Genomic DNA, 13,710 nt, shown 5'->3' on the forward strand with positions numbered 1-13,710 from the left:
GTATTTCCAACTGCCCACTAGACATCTCTGCCTAGATAGGGGCCACCCCACAGGGACTTCAAACTCAGAACAATGGTCTATTTTCATGTATTCAAACTCAAAAGGTCCAAATCTCATATATGCTCATGTTCCTCTACCAGTCACCAACTAGGAATGTTGAAGTTGTTCTCAAATGTCTTGCCTTACCGCACCACCTCTCCTCCCACCCCCAACCACAATGTTCTATTAATTTTACTGCTACTTTTTCTTACATTAATCCTACAGTCTCCATCTCCTGCTGAGATTATTACAGTAACCTCCTAACTGGTCTCCTTGTCACCACCCTTACCTCTAATCCATCTTCCACATCAGAAGTTATCTTTCAGGTCATTTTCTTGATTACAAACCTCCAAGTCTTTGCACTGCCTCCATTATAAGGTCTATTATCATAGTGTTAAGACTCTTTAATGTCTGGTCCCATCAATATTCCAGCCACCCAGGACCCAGCACCCAGGACCCAGGGCAGTCACTCTGTACTCCTTCACCATTCTTTCAAGATCCCATGCATTTGCTCTTATTATCATATCCTTTAACTGACTGACAAAATCCTACTCAAGATAATTCCATGGAATAAATAAATTTTAAAAATGAAAACTAACAAATACAAAGTATACAATTTCCAAAGGGGAAAAAAGGATACTTTGGTGGAAAATTCCAAGTTTCCGTTTCCACTTAGGAACTGGGATTTTTTTTTTTTTTTTTTTTTTTTGCGGTATGCGGGCCTCTCACTGTTGTGGCCTCTCCCGTTGCGAGCACAGGCTCTGGATGCACAGGCTCAGCGGCCATGGCTCACGGGCCCAGCTGCTCCGCGGCATGTGGGATCTTCCCGGGCCGGGGTACGAACCCGTGTCCCCTGCATCGACAGGCGGACTCTCAACCACTGCGCCACCAGGGAAGCCCAGGAACTGGGATTTTATTTTATTTTATTTATTTATTTTTTTTTAATTTATTTGTTTATTTTTGGCTGCATTGGGTCTCCATTGCCGTGCGCGGGCTTTCTCTAGTTGGGGCGAGCAGGGGGCTACTCTTCATTGCGGTGCACAGGCTTCTCATTGCGGTGGCTTCTCTTGTTGCAGAGCACAGGCTCTAGGCACGCGGGCTTCAGTAGTGGTGGCTCCTGGGCTCTAGAGCGCAGGCTCAGTAGTTGTGGCACACGGGCTTAGTTGCTCCGCGGCACGTGGGATCTTCCTGGATCAGGGCTCGAACCTGAGTCCCCTGCATTTGCAGGCAGATTCTTAACCACTGCGCCACCAGGGAAGTCCCAGGAACTGGGATTTTAAAAGGGAAAAGTGATCACATCACTTCCATTCAGTATCTTTACATTAATCTTAGGGTAAATCCAATATGCCGAATTTGCCCTATGAAACCCTCAGGTCAATCTCCCTTTTGCTCCTCACTCTTTCCCACTTCAGAGCCTTCCCTCTGCCTAGAACACGGCCATCGCCACACCCTCCCCCCACACCCTCAGTCAGCTTCTACTATCCATTCTTTACAGCTCAGCTCAAATAGCAATTGCTTTGCTTAGAAAAATCTGCTGATCCCCCCCACCCCAGGTCAGGCCTGTCATTCATAAAGTCTTACAGAACTATGTACACTACCTTCGAGGCATTTATCACAACTGAAATGAACAATTAACTGTATCACTAACTATCACCTCCATTTGAATATAAGTTTCACGAGGGTCAGTGTTTGCCAGGTTTACTATTATATCCCAACCACCAAGGAGAGTACATTGTCTGCAGGAGGTGCTCAGTAAATACTGAATGAATAAAAGGTAACTAATTATCCAGCAAATGAGCTATCACTTAACAATCTCTCGTTATTTTCTCTCCTGTTTTTCCCTCTTTTTTTCTTTCTCCTAGCATAATGCTTTAAACATTTCCTGTCTCTTCTACTTCTCTTCCTGCACAGAGTATGTATTCAGTAGATTGAATGCATTCCTCAAGTGGACTTTATTTGCCAGACTTATAAATTATTTTACAAATACTTACTGAACACCCTTGTAGAGCAGGTATAATGGCTCTAATGGGGTTCTTAGAAGATAGTACACCGTGTATGGATCTCAGATTTCCATATTTTAAACTAGAAAGGCCCAAATAATATTTCAGGGTTCATAAATATGAATGTATGTCAAACTTCACTTCTTATAAACTTTTACGCTATGCGTTGTGAGCCCATTTGAGTTCACCAGATAGGGAGAATAAATTTCTTTTTAAGAATGATCTTTTTCTATTCAATTCTTAGTTCTGAAATAAAGAGTTTATATAATCACAATTTTGGCTAAGATAATTTTTAAGTCAAAGATAATTTTCATCCTAAAATACTGCTTTATGATTTCTAGTTAACTTCCAAATTACATCTGTGAAGAAGAAAAGTAGGAAACTAGAACATAGTGCCATAGAGACTCAAAGTAACCTATATAGTTTCAGGATGAAAAGAAACCAAAATACCAAAGAAGGCCGTGTTGTTCTGATTCTCCCACTTTGAACATTTCTACTACTCTTGTGACTGAAGTATCATATGTTAGTTATAGGTGAATACGTATATAATGAAAAAGAAGATATGAATGTTAAGTTTTTAATATCTGAAATATAATTTCCTTGAGGGTAAAAACTATATTTTTTATGTCCTCAAAAGCACCTAATGTGAACACAGTGAAAATAATATTGTCAGTAATGATGATGAAGAGGAAGCAGAGTAGTATTAATCTGCTTAAAAATTATACAATAAAGTAAATTTAAGGTGGGTGCTCATTTTTAACATACTGTCATATTTTCAAAACTGAGACAAAAACGATGAGGTGACTACTGAATCTCTGGGCTGCCTTGCACTCAGTGCTGGTGGCTGCTGTCATAGTCTGTGAATTGAGAGTATAGCCCTCAGAGCTCCCAGGGAAGCCCTCATAGCCCAAACTCCCGAAGGATCCATTTCAGTAGTAAACAGTTCTGAATCAAACAAAAAAATTTTTGTGGAGCGTCTATAAAATACATCCCTTTCCACCAAGAAACCCACAACTTGTGTCTATCCTGGATCCAGATGATAAAGTTGCACTGCAGAACTAAGAATGGCCCCAAAGGCTTCACTACCCTGAAAACTGGTCTGAAGTCCAAAAATGTGGTTCATGACACTCAATATTCTAAATACGGCAAATGGATAATGTTGCCTTTAGTAGGTGCCTTCACTCTACATCTTCTTTCCTCTTCCCAAGCTTCCTCTTATATATTCTGCCCCCTACGATAAATCAGAACATTCCATTTTATTCTATCCCCAAGGAGGGGCACTCCCACAGTCTATAAGCTCCATGAAGACAGAAGCCATTATCTGTTTCAACACATAGCATAGTGCCTGGCCTGGAGTTAGTACTCATAAACATTTTTTGAATAAATGAATGACTAAAAGGCTAAAGGAATCAACTAGTTCACAGAGCTGGGAGCAAGGTTGGCCCTGTTTTGGGATTACAAGTCTCTTGAATCTGCATGGCTACAGGTGAGCTCTATTTCTGCCATTTGAGTATAGAAGGATCTGGGCAGGTGTCCACAATCTTTTCTGCTCTAGGCGCTGGGACAAACGCCCTTGTTCTGGCTCTCCTGTGTGCTGATATGTACTGGAATGGCTTTTTTCTAATTGGGTTTATAAAACCTTATATTCTGGTAGGAACTTGAGAGGCAAAGGGTTAGCATTCTTTTGTTCTAGGCGGTGAACTCTACCCAGGCCAGGCACCTTTTGAAGTGCAACTGAGCTCCCTAGATAGAATCTGCAAAGTGGCAACGTATCCATTTTCTGGCCAGTGCCCTCTGTGCTTATGTATGTCCCCTGGAGCAGAAAGGGCAGCTGGTAGAAGACAAAATTCAGGAGCTAGAAGCCTTCATCCTTGCCATTTATACTGTTTATCTAAAAATATCAGTTAGCACACAACCTTAACACAAATTGAATATTATAAAACCAGACTTGAGTTAATCAAAACATGGCTATAAGAGTCCAGAAAAATATTCAGTAATACAATTACATAGTCAAAATAAGACTAACATTGAAAGGCAAAAAGTAGTTTTTTTTTAGAGATTATGGTAAGAATTATTCAAATTTTGTCGCATTAGGATGAATAATGCATACTTATAAAGCATATACATTATTACCAAATACTGCATAATACTTACACCTTCTGCATACTGCAGGTATCGTTTATTAGTTTCCTGTTTACCAAATGTCTCCAAAAACTTTTGTCGGTAGGCCAGCACTGTATCAACATGTGTTTTGTATTTAACAGCTAATTCAAGTGCCCTACAATGAGAAAGAAAACAGATTATCCGCATTGCTGTGTTAGCCTCTACGGGCAGTGGAGTTTCGGGGTGAAAGGGTGGGAAAGTCTATGTTGATCCCTCCACTCCTCCCTCAATATGAAAGGCACGTCATTCCCTACCTTATCCATCTTGCAAATTCCTATTTATACTTCAGGGTCCAGACCAAACATGATCTCTTCTCCCTGACCAGCTCTCCTTGTAGAAATAAATGACCATTATATCTTATCTGTGCTACAGAACATTTTATACATACTATTATTTCAGCTCTGCTTACAGTGTATTGTAACTATTATGAATCTGTTCCTTCCACTAACCTACACATTTATTGAAGGGAGATCTGGGTTTCATTTCTCTTTGGTGAGTACTACAGAGTGTGTGTATCATAAATGTTCATTGAAAAATTCATTGAAATCATAATAAAATTCAAGTGAATGAACTCCCCTAATGTAAGTGGTTCGACTATCTTGACCATTTTTTAAGTCAGTAATGAATTTATTCTGTTCAATATTCAACTAAATACTGATACCCTTACTTATCCTTATTATCAGTACAGTAAATTAAAAATATTATGAAAATAAAATTTGAGGATAATAAAAGTCTGACAAAATGCCTTTTGCCATTTGATTCTTAGAAAAAGCTAATAGCCATTTAAATTTTATAAGTTAATTAATATCTATCTATGTAACCAAGTTATTTTAAGGTAATATTTTATTTAAATAGCAGACAAGAACTAAATGAATTGCTAAACTCACGGTTATAACACCAAAGGCATAAAATCTATATATTGATAATTTGGAGGGAGATGAAAAGATTATTCTTCAGTTCCAGGCCTATTTTTGCATGTAGGATTTGGACAGCAACTCAGCCCGCGATCCTATGCATAACTCATATTAGCTGAGCCAGGAACAATCTAGTAGAATATAGCTCTCCTACACTGTTCATTGTTATCCTGTTTTAAAGTATGGGAAACAGTCATCATAATAGTCAAAGTACAATATTTCTCAAGCTCTCTTGCTTTCTAATATAACACATGATTTCTGAATAGGCCAGTGATGGTTTATCAGAGCCAACTATTACGAACTTGTTGTTTTAGACAAAACTGACTACTGACTAGAACTTTTGCAATGTGTGACTGTTTAGTAGGAAAATTTATTTGATTCTTAGCATGCTTTGGTTTGATGTAAACTAAATTGTCACTTTAAAAAGTATTTTAGATATTATGTATGTATTAATTGACAAATGATAGACAATTGAGATATTAAAGACAATATGATAAATTATGAATGTAAGTCATGTATAATACAAATGATAATGTCAAAGTTCAGTACAATGATTTCTTACAAAAATATATTGGCATAAACAATATTGCTAAATCCAAGGATATTTGCTACCCATCACAAACTCCTCACAAAGTTCCCTCATTCCTCTGTGACTTTCTGTCTTTCAGAGAAAAAGAAGACACATGGAAAAAATGCAGAGGTATTAGGATACAGAGGAACAAAAGTAGAAAACAAGAGAAGGCAAGAAACGATCTATAGAGGCTCAAAAGATGAGAAACAGAAGTAAAGATGCCTTAATTCTTCTAGCCCTCTCTCACATCAGCCCCCTCTTCATCCCTAAGGCTCTGATTCCCATGTTGTATGCGTGAGTGGAGACTCTGGTGAACAACCTCGCCGGCACCTCAGAAGTTCCAGTTCCCATTCTTTCTTTATGATTGTACATGATGGGGGAAGGAGTTCTCGACTGTGCAAAACTGGAGGTGTTCTAAGTGGGGAATACATAAGCATCTATTCTGGGTTGGGGCTTTTCAAAAATTCCAAAGAGAGACTTTGTTATGGAACATCAACACGTTTAATTATGTAGAAAGGATAGACTATGATGTCTAATCCTGCATTTATTATTTTTTTTAAGATTTTTTTATGTGGACCATTTTTAAAGTCTTTATTGAATTTGTTACAATATTGCTTCTGTTTTATGTTTGGGGTTTTTTGGCTGCGAGGCATGTGGGATCTTAGCTCCCCGAACAGGGATAGAACCCACACCCCCTGCATTGGAAGGCAAAGTCTTAACCACTGGACCGCCAGGGAAGTTCCTAATCCTGCATTTAGATGCTAAGACTTATCTGCTATTACAGTCATTATTATTATTATAAAATACATATTAATTATCTGATTGAAAAGCAGTAGCTAAAGTTAAACATTCAAATGATATGTGCTATTTTAAATGTTCTCTAAAAGCACACACTGGGTAAAAAATGTTTCTCTACCACATTTAGGAGGGAATTTACTCCAAATTATCTAAGAGTTATGGGAACAGTATGTCTCTAGCTTTAAAATGGTTATTCAGCAACCAAACAAATGTAACATTAGATTATGGGGCTGGAAAAACTCCATGTATCCTCTCTGATTTTAAACAGAAGGAAGTTACATTAAAAGATGTTATAACTTCAAAATATAATTTTTTTGCATAACTTGAACGAAGCAAAACCACTTTATATAACTGGTCTAAGTAGAAAAACTATTTTTATTAATACTTACATAAAGGATCAATATGCATACCTGGAGCTTCTAGTTTCTACCTCTCAACTTCAGTGTTTGAAAACAGACTACCACCAAATGTCCAAAGTGAATGTCAAATAGATAACTTGCATATCTACTACTCCTCAAGGGCTGCATCTTATTAGGTCGTAGGCAATTTTCAAGTTCAAATATAAATGACGGAAGCACAAAGCAACAAGACTATGCTTCTCAAGTAGAATAACCCATATTCACAAAGTAAAGTCTGTTCCCTTCTAAAGGACTTAAACAAATATAGAAATTCAGGAATCCTAAAAGCAATCTAATTATCATCCAATACTTAAATTCTATCCTTCCAGAATTCTACAGGCCCAGTTGGGAAAATAGCAAGAAAACACAAAAAAGAAATAGGAGAACCTATAGATGAAAAGAAACCTAAGAATGTATCAACCAATCAAAATGTATGAATATTTTATGAATCCTGAATCAAACAAACCATAAAACAAAACATTTATGACATAATCAGAGAAATAAGCACACTGAATAGAATTATTGTTAACTTTTAAAAGTGTGATCATGATACTGTGGCTGGATTAAAAAAATCTTTAAGATACATACTGAGATATTCATAGATAAAATGATATTATGACTGGGATTTGCTTTTTAAAATTGTGGGGAGGGATAGAGGAGGAGTAGAGATTATTCACAAATTGATAACTGTTGAAGCTGAGTGATGGGTACATGGAGATTTATTATACTATTCTCTTTACTTTTGTATACATTTGAAATTTTCCATAATAAATAGTTTTTAAATTCCATCTTTTTTGGTCCCTCCTGATCTCTTTCGCTGAATCCTCCTCTTCAACCAGATCATTAAGTGTTGAATTTCAGGGGAAATCTGCCTGCTGCCCTCTTTTCTTTTTTTTGTTTTTTTGTGGTACGCGGGCCTCTCACTGTTGTGGTCTCTTCCGTTGCGGAGCACAGGCTCCGGACGCGCAGGCTCAGCGGCCACAGCTCACGGGCCCAGCCGCTCCGCGCCATGTGGGATCTTCGTGGACCGGGGCACGAACCCGTGTCCCCTGCATCGGCAGGCGGACTCTCAACCACTGCGCCACCAGGGAAGCCCTGCCCTCCTTTCTTTTTCCTTCTTTAAATTCTTGAGCCACACTCATGGCCGCAGCTACTCCAAAGGCTGATAATTCCCTCAGTGTCTTTCCCCCAATGTCTAGGACCTCCCCTGAACTTCACACCTGTATATCCCACTCCTGCTGAACCTCATGAACTGGATACACAAAGGTAACTAAAACTCAACAAATCCAAATTGTTAGACAGCTTAGTCACCACCCCGCCCTCCCCACTCACCCCAACACAAAAATTAACCATCCAGTACAGCTTCGGTTCTACACAGATACCAAATGTGGGCTTACCCTCCTGATGAAAGACACAGACAAATTAAAGCCCTGCCAGACTTTCCTGGAATATACACAACACTCAAAAATTTTTTTAAAACTCGAAACACTATTCGATAACATAAACCAGTTCTGGAAGTCTTAGTTTATGAGAACAATTATTTACTCACTCCCAGAAGAGGGTAATACATGTGGAGAAAAAATAAGATCATTTTTAAAAGAACACCATCTACATAGATAGGCATGCAAGAAGTCTATTATTAATTAATCAATCAGTCACATAATTTTATCATCGTCCTATGTTTGAATACCTTCGCAGATGGGGATTATTCTACTCTCTAAGCAAGCCATTCTTTGGATTATGTTGTTATAAGCTGATTCCTATATTGGATCCAAGTATTTATCCCTCTTACTTCTATTTTTTTATATTAGCTATATCATTTAGAATCAAAATTGTCATCACAGAACTTTGTCAGTTTTGTTCATTGCTATATCCCCCCATGCCTAAAACCTGGCACACTAGAGACATTCAATAAATAATTAAAGAATGAATAGTAGCTACCATTTATTGAAGGCTTACTATGTATCAGGCAGTATGCTAAGAGATTTTCACATGCTATTTTACTTAATCCCGACAACAAACATGTGGTTTTTGTTATTATCACCATTTTAAACACAAGGAAACAGAGGCTTACAGAGCCTCACTAATCTGTCCAAGATCACAGGACTAGTAAGTGCAGAACCAGAAATCAAACCCAGGTCTTATTTCAAAGCCCCCATTCTTAACCACTACATTTGTCTTTGTACCATTCAGCAGTCCTTTTGAACAAGTCATTAAAAATGACCAGACGTGGGACTTCCCTGGTGGCTCAGTGGTTAAGACTCTGCGCTCCCAATGCATGGGGTCCAGGTTCGATCCCTGGTCTGGGAACTAGATCCCACATGCATGTCACAACTAAGAGTTAGCATGCCGCAACTAAGGAGCCCACGTGCTGCAACTAAGGAGCCAGAGCAAACAAATTAAAACATAAATAAATACCTTTTTAAAAAAATGACCAGACATTTCACCAAAAGACTGCTGTTGTTGTTTTAAGCAGATCTCCATGTTATATCTAAATATGTCTGGTATGGCAGACATTCAATAAATATCTGCTGAATGAATGAATATGCATTAGGAAGAAATATTCCAACTGGTTTCAGAAATATCTGCAGAATTTGGAAATGAAGACAATACATAAGATTTTTAAGAGTTTCTTAGCAGTTATAATTACTTCTGCTGATTATCTGAAGTCACTCTTATCCAGTCTTTGATATTTATGCTAAAAGTGATGGGAAACTATGGGTTTCATTTAAGTGAGTCAGGGGTCAAGAGTGACATGATGATTTCCACTGTGAAAAGATCACTATGACTACAGTATGAAGAATGGATAGGAAAAGGACAAGGTAGGTGCAGAGAGACCAATGATGATGTTTTATTAAGAAAAACTTGGATCAGGGAATTCCCTGGAGGTCCAGTGGTTAAAACTCCACACTTTCACTGCATGGGGTGTGGATTCAAGCCCTGGTCGGGGAACTAAGATGCTCGCACGGTGTGGCCAAAAAAAAAAAAAAAAAAGGAAAAAAGAAAAACTTGGATCAGCTTAGATAAGGGTGCTGGTAGTAAAGTGGATGAGTGCCAGAGGTATTTGAGAGGGAAAATGGTTGGTAATTGGAGTATGGGGGAAAGAGGGTAAGGAAAATGTCAAAAGTAACTCCTAAATTTCCAGCTTTGGGTAGACTGAAAAGATAAGATAGATTACTCTGGAAGAGAACCAAGTTTATGAGGGAATAAATATAAATTTGAACTCAAACATATGAGACAGTCAATGGAAATGCTGAATAGGCAGATGGATAACTGGGTTCTGGAAGCAAACATGGGCAGGACAGAGGGCTAGAAGAAAGATGCATATTTGGGAGTCTTAAGTGTGTAAATAGTAATCAGGAGCCTTGAACAACGCTCCTTGACGTTTATTGACTTACTAGGCAGGCATAAAGGTCTACCAGCATTTGACCAACCCATTGGTTTATAGTTTAGATGAAAAACACAAAGCATAAGAAAAGGAGATGCCAGGTAGATAGGGGGAACGGAGGAGCACCCAGCATTCGTTCTCTTTCCCCATTACATCTCTTTGTCCCTCTTGTTTTCCCTCTCCCTGAGATCTAATATCTTAAGGCAGAGTCATTTGCTGAAAACTGGAGGAGGGGAAGAGGCGGCACAGATAGCAGGATGTAGGGATAGTAGGGAAGATGTGAAGTTAGCAGAGAATAAGTATAGTCACATGACCTAAGTCTCAAAGGATCAGAGATTTTACAAGAGAAGTAAAGATGGGGGAGGCAAAAAGGACACCAACTGCACTCACACCCAGACCTAAGGAATGTGGAGTCAGAGAGAATAAACTGACTCCATCTGAGAGGACTGGTAGGGAAGGAGTGTCCTCTGGAAAGAGGTAATTTTCACTTAGGTCAAGGAGGTATGAGAAATGTTCAAAGGGCTGTATTATAGACCATCAATAGAAGCCATCAGAGGCAAATGCTTCACGGACCTGCTCTGATATTTATATACTGTATATATCTACACCCAATGTTTGTAGAGGAAGTGCAAGGCAAAATGATTAAGAGTATTGCATAAAGATTAAGAGCATGAATCTTAAGTACCTACTATGTATATAGATAATATAAAATGATAAAATGTTTCTATCCTTCTAGAAGTGTATAATCTGAAAGGTGACATAAAATTTACAAAGATAAATAACAAAAGAGGTAAACATCAATCCTATAAAACAATGTAAGTAGTAGTATCAGCAGTATATATTTTATTGTGGTAATAGCAGAAAATTCAGGTCCTCTTTGATACTGGAAGACTTAGGTTCAAATCCTAGATCAGCCAGCTACTTATGAGTAACCCTCAACTTCCTCATTTGTATAATGTTGTGATGACCAAATAAGATGATATAAGGAAAATGTTTAACACAATTCTTGGCACATGATAAGAACTCAATAAATAGAAGCCTCACTATTATTAATGACAATAAAATGGAATTCCTACGTAGGTTGCAAGCTTTTTAATATAAGGATGATTTTTAAAATATCTGTTATACTATATGGTGTTCAGAGTGCTATATAAATAGTAATGCCTAACATTTATCAACATAAACATTTTCTCAAAAGTATCAGTTGAAAATATGTTGTGAACACCATTCTTCCCTATTTCTCATGGAACTCATGGCTTAGTAATGGTATATACAATTTTCTGTTAGTTCTTTAATACAGGGTTTTAAAAAATTATTCATACTGTCTCTTTCCAAAATAGTTACTTTAATATTTGTGAACTATGAATAAATTGAGGATAAGAACAATGGCCTATTCATATTTGTAGAACCTAAAACATCTTTCATGATCCTTTGTATAGCCAAACAATGACAACAAATTTGTGAAAATAAAGGATAGAAACAGGGTGGCTGAATTGTATGAAGAGTGTAGATAATTAATGTATAAATTAAATAAAGAGACTATAGTATGTCCATAACAAAATTAACTACCTTTTGTTACTTTTTTAGCCATTTTGTTACTTCTATTCAAGGGGAAGATAGAGATAGGACTATAAAAATTCTAATCTGAGGGGATTATAAGTAAGGGGCCAGTAATTGAAAGATTTATGGGTTATTTTTGAGCACAGAGAGAGACGAAGATGATGAAAGACATTTCAAACCTGGAAAAGTCAACATGCCAGCTTTGTAACACAGTAACTTCAGGTGCATATAAGCACTACAACCTTGTTCACTGAGAGAGACATACCTGAGAGAATGAGTAGAGAAACCTAATACGTCATAGAGAAGAGCAGCCTGCCACTCAGCCTCAGAAAGCAACCTGTCCCAAAGCCTATGGCAGCGGGGAAGGTTACTGACCACTCCTCGTTACAAATCCTTTGGTATCTCTTCCTTAGCTTCACAAATCTTCCTTGGCTCCTCTCTCTGCCTGTCTGACTGCTTTACGCCAATCTTTCAGCGGATTTCTCTTTTTTTTCACCCATCCCATAAAAATAGTTTATGTCTTCTCACTCCTCACATTCCCCAGGCAACTGCATCCATTCTTCTAGCTTCCATTCATTTGCTGATGACTCCTAAAGCGACATCTCTAGTTCAAATCTTTCTTGAGCTCCAGGTCCAATAATCAACTATTATCACTTATCTCTTCACAAATACTTCAAATCTAACATCTCTTCCAAATCTGCTAATATTCTTACCACCATCTATCCAGTTACTGAATTCAGAAATTCTGGAGACATCCTAGACTCTCTTTTCTTCTTCACAGACAACTTCTAATCAATCATGATTCAGAGAAGGCAAAAGTCTTTAATGGCAAACTACTCACAAATATAAATGTGAATAAATTCTTATATGATACTAGGAAACAAGTACAGTGGAAGATGTAATTTACTAAGTGGTCGGTAGAAGAATACACTAAGATCAATCAGGTTTTGGAATTGATGAAAAACATTTTTATTACCTTTCCCAGTTGTAGAGATTAATATTGATCTGAATCGCTTGATAAACAAGGCCAGCCTGAAGAAGTACCATTTCAGCCTCCTGTATGTTCCCACTAAACATTAATATGTGGGCCATTTTTGATTCTTTAGATGGAAGATTTTTTATAGAATTGATGTATTGAACCTTATCAATCTAAAAGAAAGGAAAATATTTGAAGTGAATAGTAACAAGTTACGGTAAGAAAACCACACAAACACATACACGTAAGTAAACATTATTTACTTCACCAATTGCTGCGTAGGCTATTTCTGCAGTAGTCATATCTCGATTAGCGACTGCCATAGCAGCTAGGCAAGCCCACATGGTTTGCTCCTAAAGTGAAAAATGAGAACAATTATTTCAACTACAGGGCTGAGCTGCCTTAAAATAAACAGTGAATTAAAATAGAATAAAGTTATATTTTAATGAAAAATAAAAAATCACTGAGCATGGCACTGAAAAACCAATAATTTAATAGGTTAAGGATGTGGAAATTTCATTGTGGCTACTTTGTTAAAATATATTAATAACACATAGAGAATGTTTTGAATAAAGATTTTTGAAAATGTTCATTTCTAATGATCAAAGGTTTATTTTGAACTGACAATATACTTTTACCATAATTCAAGGTTATAAGCCCTCCAGTCTTTTTGATGAGATGTCAAAGAATGCAACTACAGGGAACCATAGAAACAGTGAGTTTCTCAGACAACGCTATTATAGCAGATTGCCACCAACAACCCATTGTAAGGAAAAGCATCTAAAAGTCTTCACAAAAGTGTAGTCTAAGGGAATTAACCAATGTAAAATAAAACAGTTCTGCGGTCAAATATGCTTGGAAAATACTTGATTCAACCAGGTTGGGAAATGTTGATCTAAAGTA

The 13,710-nt window shown here is 37.5% G+C and overlaps 1 protein-coding gene across 1 annotated transcript in view; it reads right to left on the bottom strand.

Moving 5' to 3' along the window:
• IFT80 (intraflagellar transport 80) overlaps positions 1-13,710 on the bottom strand; it is a 95,006-nt gene that overhangs the window by 3,417 nt on the left and 77,879 nt on the right. Inside the window, exons 16-18 of the mRNA XM_065876747.1 lie at positions 13,071-13,160; positions 12,808-12,980; positions 4,194-4,317 (exon numbers count right to left, since the gene is read on the bottom strand). Coding sequence (XP_065732819.1) covers positions 4,194-4,317; positions 12,808-12,980; positions 13,071-13,160 — 387 coding nt within the window. The remainder of the gene's footprint in view (positions 1-4,193; positions 4,318-12,807; positions 12,981-13,070; positions 13,161-13,710) is intronic.

Source organism: Phocoena phocoena, chromosome 4, assembly GCF_963924675.1.
Source record: "Phocoena phocoena chromosome 4, mPhoPho1.1, whole genome shotgun sequence".
Taxonomy (NCBI): domain Eukaryota; kingdom Metazoa; phylum Chordata; class Mammalia; order Artiodactyla; family Phocoenidae; genus Phocoena; species Phocoena phocoena.